The 24,502-nt window shown below is 34.7% G+C and overlaps 2 protein-coding genes across 7 annotated transcripts in view; one reads left to right on the top strand and one right to left on the bottom strand.

Moving 5' to 3' along the window:
• The window catches only part of LOC130898844 (zinc transporter ZIP11), a 45,613-nt gene that overhangs the window by 10,933 nt on the left and 10,178 nt on the right, over window positions 1-24,502 (bottom strand). The window lies entirely within an intron of this gene.
• On the top strand, window positions 1,112-24,112 carry LOC130898842 (excitatory amino acid transporter 1-like). 4 transcript variants are annotated; one of them, XM_057808392.1, is made up of 8 exons: window positions 4,628-4,704; window positions 10,219-10,372; window positions 14,443-14,935; window positions 18,105-18,147; window positions 21,499-21,538; window positions 22,312-22,726; window positions 23,380-23,709; window positions 23,784-24,112. In XM_057808392.1, exons 3-8 carry the CDS (start codon window positions 14,460-14,462, stop codon window positions 23,974-23,976), a joined length of 1,497 nt encoding a protein of 498 aa, XP_057664375.1. In that variant the 5' UTR covers window positions 4,628-4,704; window positions 10,219-10,372; window positions 14,443-14,459; the 3' UTR covers window positions 23,977-24,112. The 4 variants fall into 4 exon arrangements, with proteins under 4 accessions (XP_057664376.1, XP_057664372.1, XP_057664375.1 ...); XM_057808393.1 differs by lacking the exons at window positions 4,628-4,704; window positions 10,219-10,372 and adding an exon at window positions 1,112-1,262; XM_057808389.1 differs by lacking the exon at window positions 10,219-10,372 and having other exon boundaries at window positions 4,453-4,704.

Raw genomic sequence — 24,502 nt, 5'->3', positions numbered from 1 at the left:
GATCGGACAGCGAATATTATGAGGTAGAAGGGTCAACTTGGCCGTGGAATGCGGCTAGGCTTACTTGACCAGACCGTAGGAAACGCAGGAATATAATTTCTATTCTATCACCTATGAGTCTTTCAGAAGAAATATACAGGGTGTTTGCGAGAAGCTCTCGCCGCATTACGGGAAATGGACGAAGAAAAAAATCAACCGTCCACAAGTGATGCTACTCAATCATTTTGAATTTATTTGAAGAGGATCCCGATTTTATAGTTGAAAGCGAAAACTCAGATGGAAATCAATCAACATGAACCAACACTGAAGTGGTTCGCGATGGTACTAAATGGACGGAGATTCGACCAGGTTTGGTACAAGACTTTCAACCAAATAATTGATGACAACTGGCTAAATATAGTTCAAAAGAACACGAGAAATCGGAATATGAAAATTGGTGAAAAACTTCTTATATTTATTTCACTGGTTTACGCACAGGGTGTTTTTGGGCGAAACGATTTATCCGTGACGCCTTCTCGAAGTTCAGTAACGTAATTGGCGCGGTCAGTAGGATATTTCGAAAATTTAAGGTTATGCAATGGACATTTATCCGTTTTAGTTTTGCAGGTAAATTTTTTTAACTTTTATTCCTAAATATACCTCAACCTATTTCTATACTTTTCTCATTTCAGGTTAAAAACCTGAGTGGCGCCCCATTTGGAACTTTGAATACCAAATTTCTGTACATATTAAACACGGCAAAATCTTACAACAAACACTGACAACACACATCAGCCCAAAATGTGACGTTTTAGGTAACAAACGGTTTGTTTCTTCTTCTTATTCAGAACTGATAATATTATAGATAATAAGTGGAGTAAAATAATGCTGAGGGTACTTTTGGGTGGGCCAACACTATTGCCCGGTAGTGTATATCAACTGCAGACCATTAAGCGGTGGCCCGACATCAATGAAATGTCGCAAATTGAAGAATACGTCAATAGTAGATGCAATGGTCCTTTGTACGATTGAAAAGTGTGATTAAAATTTCAGTTAGAAGGTGACTGCGGATAAAAAATATTTACACAAAATTTTTATTTAATATAATTCATCTCGTTCGAGTGCAAAATATGATTTGCCTATAAAAGGTTATCGCTCATGCTACGCTGTTATCTTTCATCATTAATTACATGTTTAACAATTTGGTTTGTATATTCTAGTCGCGTTTCGATGTTACTCTATAGAATTTCGAGTGAACTCTAATATAATATTTTGGATCAAACGTAAGTAGAATATTTGGAAAAAATGTATTCTTTACAAAAATTAACCCACCGCAAGTACTAAAAATGTATACTACGTAAGAAATACTGTATAATGAGAAAATATCAATAATAATCCTAATTACTAAATTGGGTATTTAATTAATTCAAATTAAAGTTCCCATGCACAAATTTCCTCTCCCTGTTCGATCCATCTAAGTGAGGAATTCTGTATTTAACCCAAACACAAAATTGAAAGGTCCTAACTTCCTCCAAAAACATTTCTTAGTGGAATATTACGTATTTATACGAGGTCTGGCTATTAAATAACGAGACTGCGCGTCTAGAGGGCGCCCTAGACGCGTTGGGTATCTGGATATCTTGTCTATGACCGTTCTAAAACACGTAAATTGTTGCGAGAGGTCTATGGGGACAATTCTCTATCTTGTGCGCGTGTTTTTGAGTGGTGTTGTGAGGGCCGAGAGAGCACTGAAGATGACCAGCGCCCAAGTCGACCTGTGACTGTTTCAACTCCGGAAACAGTTACCAAAATCAATTAAATTGTGCGTGCCGAACGTCGAATGAGCATCCGGATGGTTGTCGAGGCTGTAAACGCCAAAAAGGAAACGGTTAGAAAAATTTTACACGAGGAATTACACATGATGAAAGTTGGTGCCAAAAATCTAACTCCTGACAAAAACTCAGACTTCCTCGAAAGGTTAGAAAAAGATCTGCTTTGAAAGGGACTCGATTTGAGTTCGATAGAAGCGGTGAAGGAAAAAACGGCAGAACTCCTGAAGGCACTTTTTCGTAACTAGTCTCTTTATTTAATAGCCAGACCTCGTATATTTATGTGGATATTGGAATATCATATACACCGCGACCCAAAGGATCTAATGTGTCTCCTTTTCTTGCCCCAATACCGGAGAACCCTGTGTTTACGGTTGATTCATCAATTCCACTCCTTTTAAAAAGTCTAGAATGTGGGATGGCTCTAATTTCCAGAGATCTTCGTCTTCTATTCCAAGCGCACCAGGGTGTAGTGCTCTGGAGTTCCGTAGCATTATTTTCCAGAGTCTAACGTCTGCAGGTGTTTGTTGAGGCGATAGAACTCCTATGTTAGTATTCTTAGATTGTTTTAACTTGGGTTAATACATTTAACAGATTTTTTCTGGTTATAATTTCCCAGGAGACTCTTGGCCTATCTCAGCCCTTGTAGGTTGTCCCAATAATTGGTTGGTACCACAGAAGAGTTAAGGTCCCATGAAGGGCTTGTCTGTCCCTTTTCCGACTGGAGAAAACCGTACTTCACATGAAGAGTTTCTTCAAATAGGATCAGCAAAGTCTGAAGGGTTGGCAGTTTTAAGCTTCAGTTCCTCGTTGTCTGGATCCATGAGCACTAAAACTGGAGCAAACAAGTTTTCCAATCAGCCATGATGCAATCCGAAATAGGAGAGACAGCAAAAGTTTTGAAATCCCGTAGAAGTTGTTGCTGAAGTTGCCCGGGCCTATTTCCAATCCCAAATTTTCTTTCGAGTGAGAATTCTGGTGGTTAAGGATGGTTTCCAATGAATCTCTTAAGGCCTGCATTTCAGTTAACAAATATTTAATCAGGAATCGCGGGATCCCGGTCATTGCGACCAGAATTCCACCAGCCCCGCCCTTGTGGGGGCCAGGGGTAGGCAAAAAAACGATTTTTCCCATTATTTGTGGTGGGTAATCACTATGGACTCTAGATGGTGGTTGTTAAAGGTCAATTAGTGTATGAATCAATTTTTTTTTTCAAAAAAATGTATTTTTTGCTTTCAGAACTAGTTTATAAAATCTTGATAGCGTACAGAATGAAATAGCTCAATAAAAAAATATTTTCGAAACAAATTTATTTTTAAATTGAACTTAGAATTTACATATCACTTTAACTCATAATCAGATTGACAAATAATAGTATAAATCTATTTGATAATGTCGTCGAGAACGTTCCTTAACTTATTTGTTTGCCAGATTTATTAATTGTAAATATTTCGCATGGAAATATTATATTTACAACTTTGACTTGACAAGTATTATCTCAAATGAAGTAATTGAAGATGGAAAATACATTAAATTAATTTAGATTAAATTTTCGTAATCATTCGCATTTATGTTGTAGGAATAAACGTTGAGGTACTCCCTGATTCGAAATTTTGATTTTATAGATTTGTTTTTGTTGTGACAAACTAAAAATATAACATTTTTACCCGTAGATTCCTTCCTCTTCCCTAAGTTATATGGAAAATTCGAGAAAACTCTTTTCTTTTTGTTAAGAGTTAGTCCTTGGAGACTTAATGTGTTTGGGTCTTTTCGCTGCCTTGAATAAACTCTTTCCAACCTTCACAGCTATCCCCGATGTATAACTAGACATTTGCTTATGAAGTGAGGAGTTACCGTGTCGAGGGGTGTCCTCTTGGTGGGTCGACTTGGAACACCTGGGTTCTTGGTTCAAATCTAGTAAACATTTTCATAATCTAGTCCAACGTTAGCCTTCATCAAACCTCCAGCATCAGTCCAAGCGTTATTCATTGGTGCTGGTGTCCTAGGTACTCTGTGTGTTGGTCAGTCTTGCTCAAATGTCCAGAGGAATATTCCTGCGATTTTATTGAAGAGACCAATGACTCTGCCCCTTTTGAACGATTTATCAACATACATGAAGAGGAAGACGAAGAAATCGAAGAAGACAAAACTGTTGAAGTAGATTTCCAAGAGTTTCTTATCAATTATTAGGAAATATCTAGAAGTTGACGGGTATTGCTTCCTTAAATTATTCTAAAATTGACATGACAATTAATGGAGAAGACCTACAGGGGAAACCACGGTAAAAAAACACGCCGAGTATACTACATCACAGGTGACATGGAAATGTGTGCATACCATGTATAATGTGACTCTTAGAATCGCCATATCTCAGGAATGGTAACTGTTAGGAAAAAAATCATGCAGACCATTTTTGTAGAGAATTTCAAGATCTACAACTTTGGTCAGAGGTTTTTTTTTATGGAACATACCGTTTTCGAGAAAAATCCAAAAAACCTCGATAGGGATTTTTGAAACTTTATTTGTATTGGTAAAAAAAATTTTGAAATGTCTATATTGACCGGACTAATACCTTATTTTTGCTATTAACCACCGAACTAGCCTCAACGAAAATGATATTACAAATTAACATGGTAACCACAATTCATTCATTCGTTTTCGCGAATATAACGAATTATAATGAAAAACTGTAATTAATTTAAATAATACGTAATACACACACATCCTCATAAAAGAATAAACATTTTTATTAACAACAATTAATGAAAATATTAATGACACAAATTAGCACTGGGATAACACGAGCTTTAAGCGCTTTTCAGTCATCGCGTGCTTGTTAGCATATCAGTCGGTTCGGTAAGAGTTTTCCGCGATCGTTCTTCATAAAAAAAGGAAGGTAGGTAAAGGCTCTGATATTTTTATTATAATAAATCTAGATTTCGCGAAATAACAATGATTTGAACTGTACATCTATTGGATAACACGCGTACAAAAATTGCACCTAATCCCGTTGATTTAGACATTCGAAGTTAGATAAATTCCCCAAATCAGTAAAATCGCTTAAAATACAATTTGAACAAATTTTATTCAAGGTCAAAAGTAAAAAAAATAAGTTTTTCGCAATTTTTAGCAAAACGGTGAGTTTTATCATAAAAATACCTCAGACAAAAATTGTAGAGCATAAAATTCTCTACAAAAAACGTATCGATACTTTTTTTCCTACGAGCCACTATTTCTGAGATATAATGACTCAAAAAGTTAGTAAAATACAATTTGAACAAATTTTATTCAAGGTCAAAAGTTTTTCGCAATTTTTAGCAAAACGGTGAGTTTTATCATAAAAATACCTCAGACAAAAATTGTAGATCATAAAATTATTTACAAAAAACGTATCGATACTTTTTTTCCTACGAGCCACTATTTCTGAGATATAATGACTCAAAAAGTTAGTAAAATACAATTTGAACAAATTTTATTCAAGGTCAAAAGTTTTTTTGCAATTTTTAGCAAAACGGTGAGTTTCATCATAAAAATACCTTAGACAAAAATTGTAGATCATAAAATTCTCCACAAAAAACGTATCGATACTTTTTTTCCTACGAGCCACTATTTCTGAGATATAATGACTCAAAAAGTTAGTAAAATACAATTTGAACAAATTTTATTCAAGGTCAAAAGTTTTTCGCAATTTTTAGCAAAACGGTGAGTTTTATCATAAAAATACCTCAGACAAAAATTGTAGAGCATAAAATTCTCTACAAAAAACGTATCGATACTTTTTTTCCTACGAGCCACTATTTCTGAGATATAATGACTCAAAAAGTTAGTAAAATACAATTTGAACAAATTTTATTCAAGGTCAAAAGTTTTTCGCAATTTTTAGCAAAACGGTGAGTTTTATCATAAAAATACCTCAGACAAAAATTGTAGATCATAAAATTATTTACAAAAAACGTATCGATACTTTTTTTCCTACGAGCCACTATTTCTGAGATATAATGACTCAAAAAGTTAGTAAAATACAATTTGAACAAATTTTATTCAAGGTCAAAAGTTTTTCGCAATTTTTAGCAAAACGGTGAGTTTTATCATAAAAATACTTCAGACAAAAATTGTAGATCATAAAATTATCTACAAAAAACGTATCGATACTTTTTTTCCTACGAGCCACTATTTCTGAGATATAATGACTCAAAAAGTTAGTAAAATACAATTTGAACAAATTTTATTCAAGGTCAAAAGTTTTTCGCAATTTTTAGCAAAACGGTGAGTTTTATCATAAAAATACTTCAGACAAAAATTGTAGATCATAAAATTATCTACAAAAAACGTATCGATACTTTTTTTCCTACGAGCCACTATTTCTGAGATATAATGACTCAAAAAGTTAGTAAAATACAATTTGAACAAATTTTATTCAAGGTCAAAAGTTTTTCGCAATTTTTAGCAAAACTGTGAGTTTTATCATAAAAATACCTCAGACAAAAATTGTAGATCATAAAATTCTCCACAAAAAACGTATCGATACTTTTTTTCCTATGAGCCACTATTTCTGAGATATAATGACTCAAAAATTTGTCGTATTTGATGGTGTTACCAATATATTTTCAGCAGTAAACTTTTCTCACAACATTGAAATGAACCGATACTTGTTGTGAGTGTTTGTAAGAAATTATCAATCGACGAAGATGTTGCTAAAGTTCGACGATGTTGTTCTGAAGGTTTGATATTTCTATGGGCAATAATTATAGCCCATTAAATACGACGGTAAATCTGAAACATTACAACTTTTACAACTTTTTGGAACGTTATATCTCAGAAACGGTGACTCGTAGGAAAAAAAGTAGTAACACGTTTTTTGTAGAGAATTTTATGATCTACAATTTTCGTCTAAGGTATTTTTATGATAAATCTCACAGTTTTGCTGATAATCTGAATAAAAATTTTTCCATACACTGAAATGATGGGGAACATTCAAATTTTATTTCCAATTGTATTTTCAACAATTTTAATGATTTTCAGCTCGATGAGAATTGATGTAGCTTCACTCTTATTTTTTAGTCTAATTTGACCGGACTAACGTGACATAGTTGTTTATATTACAAGGGATGTAAGTAGAATATTCATGAAGGAAAACGTATCCAAATATCCCAAACTTCCAGCATAAATATGAATAATATTCATAATTCCAATAAATATTCATGTCACCTGATATTTCTCAATTTTTATAACGACGGTGTTGAAATAAAAAAATTGAAGGTATAATTGGTATAGGGTGTTTTTTAAGTAACTGAGAGTGGGTGGTACAACCCAAGGGCAAATTCTCTAATAAATATTAGAAAATTGTTTGGAGAAACCAAAATATCAACTGGGTTTTTGGCGTCGTCAAGTTAATTGTCCTTCGGCAAACGGCAGGCTCCAAGTGGACCCCTTAATAACCAAATTGGAACCTAACATAAAATATTTGTGCAGCAAGCTGCAAGAGTCAGGATCTGACTAAATTTACAATATTAAATTATTATAGAAAAAATCTTTATATTAAAATTATTTCAAATTTGAGTTTCAGTTTTTCATCATATGTTTTGAAAATTAACTTGAATAGTGTCAAAAATTTCCTAGTTATTTCTACGTAAAATCCAAGTTTCTTAATTGAACAATTCAATTTTTAAATATTAAAAATTATGTATTGGGGGGGCATAAAAATTTTAGTGCTTGGGTGGGGCGTGACACAATGAAAAATATGATTCATAAATGGAAGTTTCAATTTTGTAAACACTTAATTTTGCAATGTCTCTATCGATTGTTGTGTTTGCGTTTGTTGGAGATACTAAATCGAAAAATTTTCAAAATCGGCGGCGAGTGTTTAGAATGTATAACATTATTGTGATAAAAAAAATGTGTGTTGAACTAAATTTTGTATGGTAAGAATCACATTTTGGTTAATTTCATTAATTTTCACCAAATAATGTACAAAAATTTTTTTCGTTTCCCCACATTTACAGCAATAGGAATTAAATGCAAATATTTCACTAAATTCAAATCTAAAACACCAAAAAATAAAAGAAGTTTTATTATATATCAAATGCTCTGTACTAATGGTGACGCTGTCTACATGGGGCAGACATCTCAGTATTTAGAAAATAGACTAAAAGATCATCGATACGATAAAAAAAATAAAACTGCATTAACGAACCCCGAAATATCAAAAAGGAAAAGATAAATTCAATCAAAAAGATTAAAAAATTCTTGAAAGGGAATCTATACATGAAAAACAAGAGTTTTTAAAAATGGTTCACACTCATGGGAACGAGAAAGTCTAAGAGACAAACAGTGACTGCGGTTGTATACGAATTGCGTCCGGCGGTTAAATTTTAATCCGGGTTACTGCTTGTTTCAGCTAAAATAATTTTAGTTTTCTGAAACTCAAAGTTTTCCAGTTATACATGCAGTCCTCTACTAAAAAAAATTATATTTCTACGTTTTTAAGGTCTAATATTTTAGGAATTTGGACAAATAACATCGACAGCTTTCAAAATCTGCGGAAAACTTGACAATAATTTATATAGGGTGTTCAGAAAATGGTGCCGAATTTCGCTATCTAAAAATATCGAAAACTTACTTTTTTCAAATGGTAAACTCCATTTTTCTCTTTGCCACCATGAAGATTTTAATTTTTTTCATGTTTCTACAAAAACCGTTAATTTGAGATATATAAATTTACTAACGAAGTCGCCTTAATTTAAATCGTAGAATAGTAAAGAGAAAAATGGGGGGTTGCCGTTTGAAAAAATTTAGTTTTTACATAGCGAAATTCGGCACCATTTTCTGAACACCCTATATAAATTTTTGACAAGTTTTCCGCAGATTTTGAAAGCTGTAAGTGTTATTTGTCCAAATCTCAAAAAAATTTAGACCTGACTCACTTAAACTTGGAAATATAATTTTTTTACTGGAGGACTGCATGTGTCCAAAAATTTCGAAAATGTGAAATAATTAAAAAATGGTGGACTTTAGGTCTATTATGCCTTATATAAAGTTATATTGAAATTTTGCGTAGATTCCAAAAATTTAATAAAAAACGTGGCAATCCGTTCAAAATAACGGAGTTTGGGTCCACTTCGACGAGCATTTCGGAGCGCCATTTTCTGAACACCCTATATAAATTTTTGTCAAGGTTTTCACAAATTTTGAAAGCTGTAAGTGTTATTTGTCCAAATCTCAAAAAAATTTAGACCTGACTCATTTAAACTTGGAAATATAATTTTTTTAGTGGAGGGCTGCACGTGTCAAAAAATTTCGAAAATGTGAAATAATTAAAAAATGGTGGACTTTAGGTCTATTATGCCTTATATAAAGTTATATTGAAATTTTGCGTAGATTCCAAAAATTTAATAAAAAACGTAGCATTCCGTTCAAAATAACGGAGTTTGGGTCCACTTCGACGAGCATTTCGGAGCGCCATTTTCTGAACACCCTATATAAATTTTTGTCAAGGTTTTCACAAATTTTGAAAGCTGTAAGTGTTATTTGTCCAAATCTCAAAAAAATTTAGACCTGACTCATTTAAACTTGGAAATATAATTTTTTTAGTGGAGCGCTGCACGTGTCCAAAAATTTCGAAAATGTGAAATAATTAAAAAATGGTGGACTCTAGGCCTATTATGCCTTATATAAAGTTATATTGAAATTTTGCGTATATTCCAAAAATTTAATAAAAAACGTAGCATTCCGTTCAAAATAACGGAGTTTGGGTCCACTTCGACGAGCATTTCGGAGCGCCATTTTCTGAACACCCTATATAAATTTTTGTCAAGGTTTTCACAAATTTTGAAAGCTGTAAGTGTTATTTGTCCAAATCTCAAAAAAATTTAGACCTGACTCATTTAAACTTGGAAATATATTTTTTTTACTGGAGCGCTGCACGTGTCAAAAAATTTCGAAAATGTGAAATAATTAAAAAATGGTGGACTTTAGGTCTATTATGCCTTATATAAAGTTATATTGAAATTTTGCGTAGATTCCAAAAATGTAATAAAAAACGTAGCATTCCGTTCAAAATAACGGAGTTTGGGTCCATTTCGACGAGCATTTCGGAAAACCCATGCAAGCAAATTTTCAAAACATACTTTCCCGTATGCATATCGATTCAGCTCGTCGTGAAGGACCCTGTACATTCAATTCGCATATAAACAATTAGCTACTTCTTATCAACGTTTATCGCTATATCTCATTGCGCCGATATCCGTCGCCACGATTTTTTTTTTGTCTCCTATTCTCACCTCCGATGATTTTGCAACACGCCTTCGAGCCGAGCTGGTAACTACGCGCATTCGAAATTTTATTTGTCGCTGGTACAGCTAACACGTTTTTTTTTTGGTACTGTTAACATCGTTTACAATTCGCCAATAAGTTCTGGTATAAATTCCAAAAAAAAAAAAAAAAAACAGTGATGTAAAGTCGATAACTGTGTAAGTGATAGTGTCGTTAGTTTTTTTTTGTGTACTAGTTTGATTTTCGAGTTCAAAATTAGTGGAAACTTTATCGAAACGGTTAGTAGGTCATTGGTAAGTTGATTATCGCATTTTTTTACGTAACATGGTTGTAGGTAAACAAGTAACTTTCCCGCCAAAAATGAGCGTGGTGTTAATGTGCACCCACCGGTTGATTGTCGAGTTCAAATTATTTGGGTTTGTTCTGGATTTTTACGTAAACCATTACCGCGCATGTCGTAATTGGGACATGAAATTACCATAATGTTATGTGAATATGATAAGTTTTATAATATGCCATCTGTTAACAGAAAATACGCGCAACGAATCCGGTTCATAAATAAAAACATGTGTTATAATTATCAGTAACATTTTAGTCTTTAAATTTTTTTTTATTTCTTCTACAGTGTGATTCAACAATAAGTGTGAATATTTGATCTCTTCAGGTGTAGAAAAACGTGGACCTCGCAGTTTATGACTGAACGGCGGATGTAGTCCAGTCATTTTAGATAGATTTAGGCAAGCACTTCGGAAAATCGAAATACCCAGCTATAAAATCGTTTAAACTCGTTCATTTGACATCCTACAACTTCTCTAAAAACTCACATATAATTCGATGTCAGCAACTCAAAAAATCGGGGCTCAAAAGTCTAAAAAATCGATTTTTTGCAAATAACTCGTTTTCTGTGGGTTTTACGCTATTTGTATTTATTATCAATATTGTAGAGCGTTAAATTCTCTACAACTTTTGTTTAAAAAATTTTTTAATACGGCGAATCGTTTCTGAGATACAGGGCGGTTAGGATCCAATTTTGAAATCAATTGGTAGTCTCGATCAAAATAATTTCTGTTTTTTTTCTTCTTCATCGTTGTCGCTAAACTGGACAGTTTTTTTTTATCAAATGCTGCTGCAATTTCATCCCAATTATTATTATTTTGATCGGGACTACCAGTTGATTTCAATCGGGATTCTAACCGCCCTCTATCTCAGAAATGATTCACCGTATAAAAAAATGTTTCAAACAAAAGTTGTAGAGAATTTAACGCTCTACAATATTGATAATATATACAAATAGCGTAAAACCCACAGGAAACGAGTTATTTGCAAATAATCGATTTTTTAGACTTTTGAGCCCCGATTTTTAGAGTTGCTGACATCGAATTATATGTGAGTTTTGATAGGAGTTTTAGGATGTCAAATGAACATGTTTAAACGACTTTACAGCTCGATTTTAATAGATGAATCACCTTAAATAACTAGACTAATGACCGATGTTTTCACTATTCAAAAATGTCGCGTTATCGTGGTGAGGAATGATTCCTCTTCTGCGATTGGTTTTCCCGATTTTTTCAGACAAAAATGCTGGTGTATCATTCAAAATTAACTGTCTTACGTTGCTCTAATGGAATGGTATTGACATGTCCAGTTATTTTGAAAAAAACGGGCGAGGATTTGCCTCGAAGTGTCGGAACAGTCAATCATTATCGTTTCTGTAACAATCTTATAGAAATCTATTGTCAAATTACGCAGTATCCGAAGGGAACAAATCTTTTTGACAGTCAAAGTATGCCTCAACCTCACGATATTTCACGAGACGATCTTGCAATATCAGTTTAGATGTTTTCTGGCGCAACATCCGGTTTCGGACGACCTTCACGACAATCATCCTGTAGCGAATTGGGAAAACCATCGAAATACGGTGGTGCCAGATGGCGCTTCATCAAATAAAGTCGACTGCGAGTTGATCGAGACACTTTTATTTGTTTAATGAATGTTTCAAAAGTATTTGTAAACAACTCAAATAGCACAACACGTTCTGAGTACGTTCACCATTAACAAGGTCAAACTTTATGATGGCAATGTTGCCATATATCGGAACTTAAATAAAAACCCTCCCTCGTATCGTACTTGGTAAAGAGTAAGATAGGTCCCAAGGAAATTGGTTTTACTAGCATGACCACAGAAGGTATGAATTTTTTGACTATACACACAACAGGGATCAGAAACGAAAATCTCTTCGGTATCTAAGCATTCCTTCATCGTGGTTTAGTCCATCATCGACTGGTATCTCATTCGGACTTCTTTTCTTGCATAATTTCGTTACTTTCGCCTTCTCCCATTGTTTGGACGCTTTTTTCTAGCTGCTTCTCTGTATTTATGTCTTTTAAGACATCTTCAGATAGAAAAGATATTGTGAACCCCACTTTAGGTTTGCAGCCAAAAAAAGAGATTCTTATGGTGTCCTTTTGATCCCGAAATCTTAAACTCTAGTTTTCATAAATTATACGAAACGTAGTCCGTCACTCCAGCGGTCGGATTTATTATCTCGCATCCAAGTACAAAGTATATTTTCGATATCTTGAGTCGTCCTTTCCATAATACTCTAACTTTGGGAATGGCGAGGCTTTCCATGCACGATCTTTAGTGCTGGCCAATACTCCTTCAAGTTGGTCATCACATTATTGCCAAATTCCCTACACTAGAGAATATATCCACTAGGTTGTGGGCTATTCTTTTGACGTTAGAGATTTGGGAATCAACAATTTTGTGAGATGAATAATAAATTGGTTTCACAACAACGCCCTTTTTGATACCTTTCTGACTTTTCTGGCAAGTTTCACAAAGATGGATGTACAATTCAATATCATGTGATGTTTTTGTATTTGGTTGAAAGTTCTTTCGACATTCTATCACTTCATCCGTGTCCAATAGACAAATGAGTACGTCAATCAATCCAGAGTCCGTGATTACGTCACTGTATAGTATATAACAACATATAGCGACTCTGCAACCAATAGTCCCTGGGTTCCTTCTTAGTAGTCATATTGGCGTTTTACACATGACTTATTAACTGCTGGTAAGTAGTTTCGGTTTCGAAACGTTGTTTCATGTCCATAGACCACGACTCCTTCTCTAATACTACAGCTTGCTCCTCCATTTTCGTGCAGCAGAGTAAAATTTGCAACTGACAAATTCTAAGCTTGAGACGCGCTAAAATGTCACGTGTCTTCTCACGTGTTATTCGAAACGAATCGGAGTGGCACGCCCGCACAAACCGCAGTTTGCAACAATTAATTTTTTGACTTAAACGGTGCTGGCAAGATTTCTTGCTACAGTTAAGGTTACAATACGAAACAAAAGATGACAATGAATTTTAGGTGTTAAGTCTGATCTAAACCGTCGTCAAGCGCCTACTCTGGCTGTTGATTTATTCTATATCCACGTCTTCACGACCTTCGATGCCCTTGGCACACCTAACTGTTACCTTGACTGGTTGTTGATGAAGTTGATGAGTGTTTGGATCACTCCAGTACCAGAAATTTTATTTGTTCACAAATCCATTGATTGTCGTGCAGCAAAATCATTTTCGTTCAGTGCCCGAACCACTCGAATTTTGGAAAGGTGATTGTACAAATCTGACCTCGAGGTCCTGCGGACAGACCCCTCGAAAACTCCAAGAACGAGCCACTACGTTAAACTTTCTTTGTAGTAGCAATTATTTTGTGGATTCGCTTCGTTTGTCCAACGGATCTACAGATTCGTCATAAAAAATCACTTTTAATCCTAATCCTTCACCTCTGTCCTTGATTGTGGGATTTTAGCTATTCGAAAAATCTTCACGTCGCGTCGATAATTATTTTAAATAATCTATTAACGAAATTATCATATTGTTAAATCGTTTTAGATACGCCAAATTTTTATTCATACCTATATAAAAATATTACATCACATCACATAAGCAATTTACTAATACAATTACTTTTTGTACTCGCAAATACGATCTAACAGTAGATGATTGTCATTATATCGATCATAATAAGTAAATGAACTCAGAAACCGAAAAAATTAAACGATTGGGGTACAAAAAGGGCTCAGTTCACGTCTGGTATCCTGTTTAAACCAAACTTCCTTACAGGCGGGTACATTTTACTCGTCTATTTACGTTTTATGATTTATACCTCGTACTTGGTCCAACACAAGACAACAACAATGGATAACCGTTTGAATATTGATTGAAATGACAATATGAGTATTGTAAGACTAATTTTGAGTTCGGGGGAAGTTGGTAGTTGGTCAAGACAGCAACAACAGACTTACCGTTCAAATATCGCGTTTCTATAACTATTTTTTTTTTTTATTTCAGAAGTTGGCAGCTCTACAATGGCTCCTCACCACCATAACTTCGAGATCATCGAAGCGGATAATTGCCGAAGACCGAAAAGCAAATTAAAATCATTTTTGAAGCAAAATGGTTTAACTTTAGCCACGATGGTGGGTGTCATATTAGGTACCGTATTGGGTATCATCTTAAAATATTCTAAAGACTCGTGGACAGAACGTGAAGTAATGTATATAGGATTCGCAGGACAGATATTTCTAAGGATGCTAAAAGTTCTAATCCTACCGTTGATAATATCTTCATTAATCTCAGCTATAGCCGGTTTGGATTTGTCTCTTTCGGGGAAAATAGCCGCAAGAGCCGTGGCGTATTATTTAACGACCACATTTGCCGCCGTAGTTTTGGGTATGGTTGTCGTGATGGTCATAAGACCTGGTGTTGGGGTCAAAGTCGCAGGAGTAGGAGAAGGAGTTAAAAGAAATGTTAGCACCGTGGATACCTTATTAGATTTAGTACGGTAAGTCTTTATTTTTGGCCAGAACAATAAACATTCGCCTAGTCACAGGAAAAAATATGAATAATTTGGCAAACATCAAAAATATCTCAATCCCGATCAAAAGATTTCGGATCTAACACCAATATCTTCGTTTGAGGCGTAACTTCCCACGAAAATTTGTCCTTATTTCCAGACTCCTAATGAAATACGTGGGCCGTTTTTATTTTCGACCTCCAATCGCTCCGTGCAGACGATTGCGAAGCTCTCGCACTACGCGCCCCGCCGTTGTTAACATTCAGGTGTCAGTCGGCGTTGTGCTACAGCCATTTAAACAAGTCCGCCATTATTGATGCTCCCGCCAAGCGTGGAAAATTATTGAATTGTCTTTAACTAAGCGTGAATTTACTATGTGAGTAAAATGGATTTGTTCAACGAAAAAAGTCATGGCGACCGTTCCTTAAATGCCAGTTGACATGTACAGAACTCAAAGGACTTTACAAATAAAACGAATTTTATCTAATAATAACAACTCGGTATCAAATTATTCGGTTTAATTTATCTTTAGTTTATACCTTCAAGAAATTAGTTTTAAGTGAATGTAAACAAAAATAACCTTGAAAAACATTTTTTTTTCATTGTATAATAAGTAGACAGTCAGGTTTATTTTTCAAGGAAAATAACAATGTTTATAAAATTTGTTATGACGTAAGAATTCTTCGGTAAAAGCTAACTAATTTTTTATTGCCGAAAAATGTGAATAATTAATAACCGAGGTGTGTACGGATTCAGACTTGTTTTCGAATTGTTAGACAACAGAAATCCTCAAACATTGGACGGATAAAATTTTATTGGAAGCGTTTACTAAATCAATTTTACTAGGTATCGAATAAAAAGGAATAGAGATGGAAATTTATTAGTAAAAATAATAAACGATATAAAAATTAAGTCACAAAAGTACGCATTGTCTAATAAACAAAATTACGGATTTTCCATACGTTAGAACTTGTCACTAAAAAAAATTTTGAAAGTCGAAAACTAAGAGGAATTCGAAAAAATTGTCTACCTAAAACATCCCTAGTCAATTTTTCGTTGGAGCCAATATTTCTGAGTAAATCTCCCTCAAAGCCGGAGTATCCGTTCTCGAATTCCCGTCAGTGCGAATTCAAGAAAATTTACGTTCCAGGTGCACATGGAAACTGCTCTAACTCTTGGAAAACTGCTCCGTTTTCAAAAAATTTTCAAATTTGCATATGTTTTGAAACGGTTACTATGACCTTCCCTGCCGAAAGTAGCATCTTGAAGGACGTGGCGAGCCTCGATGTTTCCAATCCTTAGTCTGCAGTTTGGTCTCTACATCATAGTCATAGATCCATGACTCATCCATTGTTACTAATACTTCAAGAAACTTTCATTTATTTCGTTTATGCCTCATCAGAAAACGACTGGATATGTCTTTTCCGAATTTGCCTTTTGAAACGGTTGATATAACAAATTTGGCAACAATTGTGTAGATAGGACTTGGCAGTGGATCCTGGTGCATCAATCCTGCAGGAAACTTTCTTTTATTTTGTTTATGCCGCATCAGGAAACGACTGGTTGTGTAGATTAGACTTGGCAGTGGATCCTGGTGCATCATTCCTGCAGGAAACTTTCTTTTATTTTGTTTATGCCGCATCAGGAAACGACTGGATACGTCTTTTCCGAATTTGCCTTTTGAAACGGTTGATATAACGAATTTGGCAACAATTGAGATGATAGAACTTGGCAGTGGATGTTGCTTTACCAATTCATGGCTGAATATTGGTTAATATTCTCGATAATCCACCGTATTCCCCTGACCCAGCGTCAATAGACCTCTTTTTATTTCCTCACATGTAGAAGGAACTAAAAGGAGCGCGTTTTGCGGACCTCTCGGCCATCCAAGGAATTGTAACACGCATTTTCTGATCTATTCCGAAAGACGCATTTTTATGAACCTTGTCAAAAGTGAGTTGTATCCATAGATTTAAAATGTTGGTCATGTTAAAAACAATAATACTCATATCATGAATTTTCCTGATAACATGATGTGTTAGTGGGCCAATGTCACTTTCATTCAGGACCGTATTCGAACCTTGGTAATTTTAAAAAATAAAAAATAGTACAAATACAACAAAATTACGTCTTGGTAATATTTTGTTGAGTAATTTGATACCGATTCGTGTAAGCGTAGGATGAAGATCGATATAAATGCTAGTTATAGTACAGTCAAATTGTTTTGTAGTTTTCAGTTAGCTGATACAATTTTAGATCAGTTTTATTTGTTTGTTCGATTATTTAGCGTATTTACAAAGTTATTAGTGAGCTTTCTATGTACTAAGGCGAATAATTTACTTGGCTCACACGATTCACTAAACTGCTTATTAAATCGAATCAGATTACCGATTTTTTTCGATATTTTCGTCCTTCTGACGCCCTTTCGGCTTCTTGCAACTATTATTTACCTAATCCTGATGACTTTCTATCTATTTTAGTGGAAGTTTCCACAGCTTTTTCCATTTTTACCCATCCTGTGTCTTTGGATTGGTTTCCTACCATCTTATTCCTTATTTATATCTTCTATCCAGTTCCTCATCGGTCTTTTACAAGTTCGTACTTCATGTATCTTCCCTAGCATTTCCTTTTTGGTTAGAATCATAATCAAGTTACTACAGTTCTTCGTTAATCTCTTATTTAAGTCTTCAAGTTTGTGTTTGTTCAACAAAAGTTTTTCTTCCAAACTTCCGTATTATAGGATTTTCCATTTGCCATTTCTATTGACTTCGTCGAATGCTTTTTCAAGATCTATAAAAACACAGCTGTAACTCTATGTCTTCTCTTATTACTTTATCCGTTAATTGTCAAATTATGAATTTTGTATCTGTTATTAATGTTTGTTTTAAATCCTTGTTGTAAGTCTTCTACGTCTGTCCTTATTTGACCTATCCCAGTTGCAGTTGCATTCTCTTTGTTTACTACCTTATTTTATGTCCTTTTCCATTTAATTACCATTAGGACGAATGCTCGAAGGACGCGCTAAACACTAAATGAATTAAGGACTACAGCTATACTGATTTGATTGCTACTGTCTCGTTATTTCATAGCCATACTCCGCAACTTGATATTTTGTAAATTTATATTCAATTTTATTGATTATTTTGTCTTTTTTCAGAAACATGTTCCCACCAAATATGGCAGAAGCTACAATATTCCAAGTAAGTTGATTCCGAATTGTTGCACTACAAGTTTCATTCGAATTGGAAAAAGCAAAACGTTTTCAAAGTGTTTTTTTTTTTTGGCGATTAGAAGGGAATAGGTGTAACTCGAAACAGTGTTGGACTCCTGGACACTACAACACTGAAATCCTAACGTCATTTACTCATTGGAAGCCACCCGGTACTCCTGATTTAATATTACGTCGAGATGCTTCGTTTTGTTACTTCACATTTTCTCTAATCATCTTCTTTACATTCTCTTTTTGTACACGAGCGATACACAGGTTGGATACAGCGTTCCGCGTCCGTTTCCTTTCGATCATTTTCCGACGATGACCTGTTGTGAAAGATCAACCCAAAGTTGCGTCTTGAGTTGAGTCTTCATCATCCCAACATGACGTACTTTGGTTATCTCTTGATGTTCCTTTTAGTCTCGGGTACATCTTCCTCTGATTTCGCTGCTCCGTCGTTTCTTGTCTTGCAATTCTTGCAATCTTCTACTGAGACCGCGTCGGTGATGACTTGAACGGCTGGGATCTATTCAACCTTTTGTCTATACTCTTATTGATTCTTAACAGTCGGGTGACCACCCAAATTTGACATGAGTGAACCAAGTGGGTTAGGACGTTAAATATGATCCCATAACGCAGAATTCTGTCATTATTATTGACATAATTGTATTTAAAAATGTGGAATTTTAGATTCCACCAATAAATCTTCATAACCAACATCCAATTTCGAAAAATTTTTTGGTGTAGACTCTCCTTGTTTATAGTAGAGTTGCCTGAAAAGTTCCCGACCTGGCAAAGAAGAAACTGCACTTAGACCAACGATTCTCCTAAACTTTTTAAACCTTTCAAACGTCAACGTCTTCGTCTGGTGGAATTCTCTCTGCTGCAAGAGAAACGTAAAGGTTTTCTTATCAAGAAGCGACGCTTAATACTTCCTGAATCCGCTCCCCAATTTGCGCTAATTAAGAATATTTAATTACACACCTGTTAATACCAATCGAAATTAATGTTTGTCCAGAATAAACAAACATCCTCGTTGGGTTGTAACCTTCGGATGAGATACAATACATTATGCAACATCGCCATGTAAGGTTGCAATTAATGTACTTACAAATCATTTACATTAAAACTATATAATCGAATAAGTTCAACAGGGATTGAGAAATAAATTGAACTTTATACTCAAAGTAATCAGCATCGTTAATTATAGTTACGTTAACTGTCAATTAGTACAATAAAAAAATTAATTAAGACACAAATAAAATGAATGATCAGGTAATGGCTAAAATATTCCAATGAGTACAGTTCAATTAGAGCGAAAACTCGCGAAAATTAGTGTTATGTCGCTGATTTTCTGAATTTTCCGATGGTGCAGTAAAAGTTAACATCAAAATTTTGGACGATAAGCGATATATTTTTGTTTCAATTTTCAAAATTTCGAATTTTGTAAATAACTCGGAATCTATGCCGAATTTCGAAAAAAGTGAAGGGATCGAAAATGTAGTTGAAAAAATTTCCTACAAAAAAGGTTTGGTGTGATTTTTTCCTAATCTCAAAATTACTCTTACAAAAAGCGAATTTCGTGTTACTGGATTTTTTCAACAGTACATTTTAGAGGTAAATTTCCGAAAAAAAATGCCGAGCAGGAAATTACCTTCGAAGAAGCTCAAATATGATTTTTCCTAACCCACAAAAAACTCTAAAATCTTCTTTTAGAATCTTGATTGTTGTAAATACTCCAAAACTTAAGTGTGGGACAGGGATTATCCTTAAAAACGGTTAAAAATTGGAAATTAAAGACTCTTCAGGGTCAAAATTGGTCTGATTGTCAAGAGGAAGCTTTCCGATGATGTATTGAAGAAACTCGCCCAGTAGAAAGACGTTTCTTTTTTGTAATGTATATCTAAATAGGGGGTGACTGTGCTCATCCGATTCTCTATCACGTAAGCTTTCGTTTCACCCCGTATGATGAGTTAAAACCAAACCCTCGAAAATCCCAAAAAGATTTAAGAAAAAAATACCTTTTCGGAGCTCTTGGCGAGTTTTCAAATTTTTGAAAGCAGTTTCTTCTTCAGCCTGGGACGTAATTTCCCTCAGACTCTACGTCGCGCGAAAACTTTTTATTGAAATGCGACCCCGAAGTTTGAGCGTATTTTACAAAGAAATGACCGCTCTTAGAGGAAAATTACACAGAACCTTTTTTTTTGGAAAATTTCTTAAACTACATTTTTGATCCCTTCACTTTTTTCAAAATTTGGCATAGATTCCGAGTTATTTGCAAAATTCGGAATTTTGAAAATTTAAACAAAAATATATCGCTTAGCGGCCAAAATTTTGCTGCACCATCAGAAAATCAGCGACATAAGTGATTTTCGTGGGTAAGGACTAAAAACAGAATTAATCATTCGATAACTCTAATAGTCCAGTCAAATTTACCGTGACTTCGTCTTGACTAAAATTTTATTTATGGTGAAAAATTGTGAAAATTGGGTTTTTCGCTTTTCTCAATGAATACTTGCGTTTTAGAATTATAGATCTCCAAAGTTTAAATTTTTATTGCGGAATGCGGAAAAAGATGATATCGATTTGATTCCAATTGGCAAGTGATTGTGCATTTCTTTTGCATTGTAAAATATCGAGCCCTAATTCTGAACGATCTTTCTGAAATTTTAGAAGCGTGCTTACAAATTAGGTAAACGGATTCAAATATGAATAAGGAAGAAAGAGTCAGAAGTTTGAATCTTTTAATAAAAATTTTCCATGATGAAACATTCTGTATGAAATCATCGAGACTTACTTTCTCACACGCGATTCATTCCTCCTATTTACTATTTTATATCTAAAACAAGATTTTTTTGAAAAATCTTTCCAGTTTTTGTACCGAACACTCCTCAAAAATATGTTTCCTTTTCAGTTCTGCAAGAATACCTCGAAGATTTGGCATAATATTCAAATAGAACATACTGTAGATTGTTTTGCTTATTGGAGTTAACTTATCAGGGTTAATTTTTAAAAACTTTCAAGAAATATTCCATTTTGGTCTAATTATCACACCCTGCTTTATAATTTTGTAGAATGTAGTCTTAGAAGTCGGTAAAAAACGATTCCAATGGATTAAATTTTATGTAATGTTGTTGTTTATCTATACTTTTGAATGATTCACTGATTCTGTTAATTAAATATTGCAATGCGGACCTGGACAAGTTATTTACTATTCAGTTCGCATTTTTTTGTATTCCAAGTCTCCGTTGGGAAAAAACTGTGGGTAATAGAGACTAATGGTGCTTAAATCAAGTTTTTCTATATAAAAATATCAATCTGATGTATTTTTTTTTTGCAGACTAGAACGGTGCTTGTCCCCACTTATGACAACGACACAGGTAAAACATTTTTTTTAAATATTGACATTAATATTCCGTAAATTACATTCTACTTGAACTGTCAACAGTAACTACGAAACATATTCCAAACAAGAGATAATTCTGTAGTCTACTCGTACAACATTTACTATTTAATTATAACATCACTCGATAAATCGTGTGACTGACACAGAGATGGCGCTGTCATTGTCAAATCCGTATGACGTTTACGAAGTACCAACTTTCAAAATTGACAGGGAAAAGTGACAGCCATTTAAGTGAAGGTAATTTTGGTATTTTTAAAACAATGGATTCAAAACAAATTTCGTGTTATAATTGATTCTTGATGAAAACAAAAATAATGTACAAGCTCAGTTGTGGTTTCAAAAGTGTTATACTGAATCTGCTCTAACGAAAATAATCATTTGTTATTGGTTTGCTGTATTTGTACGTGGTCGTACGGACACCGATGATGGTGATGGTTCTGGTGGTCCAAATCGTGTCTGGTCATTAGAGCAACGACCACCACGAAAATTCGATTGGTGATTAACTTTGGTCAAAGATGACATCGAGAACGATTCAGGAAGCTGAAGCTGACAACGTGGAAAAGTATATTCCTTCCTCGTTTTAGAGCTGCCGCAGAAGGGCATTTTGGAAATAATATTAGATTGTAGCGTGTTCAAACATAATCCCTTTCTAAACAATTGAATCAATTACTGATTTTTCAGGTGGAGGCGGTTGATCTTCTCGGTAATGATGAGGAATAAATATATTTTTGTGCCTCTTCCTTTTAGGTTCCTATATAAACAAAATTGACACTGAAATCATCCAAAATACAAATATAATGGGTTTGGTGGTAATAGCAGCCGCTCTTGGTATAGCCATCGCTCAACTTGGAGAAGAAGCCAAAGTTATAGCGACTTTTTTCCACAACTTGATGGCCGTTAGTATGAAAATTACATCTTGGGTAATATTCCTCTCACCATTAGGTATCATCTTTTTGGTTTCTTCTAAAGTACTCGAAATGGAGGATGTTGGTAACGTGATGGCCGGTTTGGGATGGTACTTCGCTACAGTATGTACGGGTTTATTCGTCCAAGGATTTGTGATTCTGCCACTTCTCTATTTATTACTAACTAGGAAGAATCCAATTGCGTTCATTTTGAACATGTCCCAGGCTGTCGTTACAGCATTTGGAACAGCTTCGAGGTAAGTAATTTCACTTTGATATACAATTCTTCGTCTTCAATTTAGTCATAAGATAAAGACCAAGAGAAACGTTGAAGAATTTGAAGTTTGAACTTACTTAAACTTAAATTAAGTTCATCGCTTCTATCAACAGCACTCAAATGGATCTAACGTCCGTGATTCCTTTAACCTGCCAACAAACACACTTTTCTTGGATCCGAAAACCTCAAACTATGACTCCTCACTCCATGAAACTCTCTCTGACTTTTCATGTGTCAAATATTTATGTCCTTTCTCTCACTGCGGCCTTTCAATTCTATTTTGGTCTCTTAAATGAAGTTTTATTCAGATTCTGATCCCCAGATTCATTGATTAGAGCTACTATCTATCTCTGTGTCCGTAAGTAGTCGGATCAATTCAAGACGTTTATCTTCAGCGGTTGTCGTTTTTCGAGTTTTTTTCTTTTGTCTAGACTATGAAGACTTTCTATTAAAGCACGAGTTTCAACCGATAGTTCCTTGGTTTAACTCATTGCAAAACTTTCAAGTCTGAATTTGCGAGAATATGCAAAAAGATATCTTGGTGCAAAAGTGTATTATTTTGAAATTGAAATGAATAGATTATGGAGTGAGCAAAAACTTTTGACAGGTAAAGTTTGTGTTTATTGGTTGCAGTTCCGCAACGTTGCCGTTAACGATACGTTGTCTGGAAGAGAAGAACGGAGTCGATCGTCGAGTAGCGAGATTCGCACTTCCCATCGGCGCTACTATCAATCTGGACGGTACGGCTTTGTACGAAGCTGTAGCTGCTATCTTTATAGCTCAAGTTCGTGAGGTACCTCTTGATTTCGGAACCTTAGTGGCTATAAGTCTAACTGCAACCGCTGCAAGTATAGGTGCCGCCGGTATTCCTCAAGCTGGTTTAGTAACAATGGTAATGGTACTAGATACCGTAGGTTTGCCTGCGGAAGATGTCACTCTGATCCTTGCCGTCGATTGGTTATTGTAAGTAATTTTTTGAAAATTCGTACAGATTCTTTGGCGACGAATAATTTGTATGTTTCTTTTTCTTTTTGTAGAGATCGTTTTAGAACAGCCATAAACGTCATGGGAGATTCATTCGGTGCTGGTATAGTTTACCATAGAAGTCTAAGAGAGTTGGGAGTATTAGTTCCGACTGAAATAAGCTCGGAAGATCCTCCAGATTACATAGACGGCGAAGCCACGACCGGTAAATCGAGTCTCACAAAACACGAAGGAACGTCCCAATGAATTTTTATAGAAAAAAAAAAAAAAAGAAAAAGAAGTGAACATGCTCTCGAAAATGAAGTAAATTTTAACTAGAAAATAAGTTGTGAATTGAAATAATCGAAAATATGTAAAAATCAAAATAAATCAGTTGAATGAGTGCATTTAATTCATTTCAATAAATACTTTGGAGCCGTCCGTGCAGACGTTCCGCCGTTTTTGACATTCAGGCGTCAGTCGGCGTTGTGCTACAACTACGTCAGCATATCCGCCATTATTGATGCTCTTGCAGAGTGTGATTCGTCTTCTACAACAAGCTTAACACCATCGGAGAATGAGTCGTGCGTGCGTGAATGGTGTCGAAAGTTTAAAGATGTTGGGGGGATGGTGAAGGGGTCCAAGGACGCAAATGTGTCGTTTCAAATGACTTAATTCAACCAGTTGACAGAATGGTTAAAGAAAACGGTCAACAACATCGGAAACCGATACATAGAAGAAATTTTACGGGATCACGTCGTTTCCTACGAGAGTTTAATCTGCGAAAACTTCA

Source organism: Diorhabda carinulata, chromosome 10 (genome assembly GCF_026250575.1).
Source record: "Diorhabda carinulata isolate Delta chromosome 10, icDioCari1.1, whole genome shotgun sequence".
Taxonomy (NCBI): Eukaryota; Metazoa; Arthropoda; class Insecta; order Coleoptera; family Chrysomelidae; genus Diorhabda; species Diorhabda carinulata.
This window is presented reverse-complemented; position numbering and strand designations above follow the sequence as displayed.

Excerpts from the sequence above, each read along its gene's own strand:
- LOC130898842 (XM_057808393.1), top strand. The coding sequence starts at position 14,460 with ATGGCTCCTCACCACCATAACTTCGAGATCATCGAAGCGGATAATTGC. Across the intron at positions 14,936-18,104 it reads ACCTTATTAGATTTAGTACG|AAACATGTTCCCACCAAATA; the intron begins GTAAGTCTTTAT and ends GTCTTTTTTCAG. Across the intron at positions 21,539-22,311 it reads CACTTATGACAACGACACAG|GTTCCTATATAAACAAAATT; the intron begins GTAAAACATTTT and ends TCTTCCTTTTAG.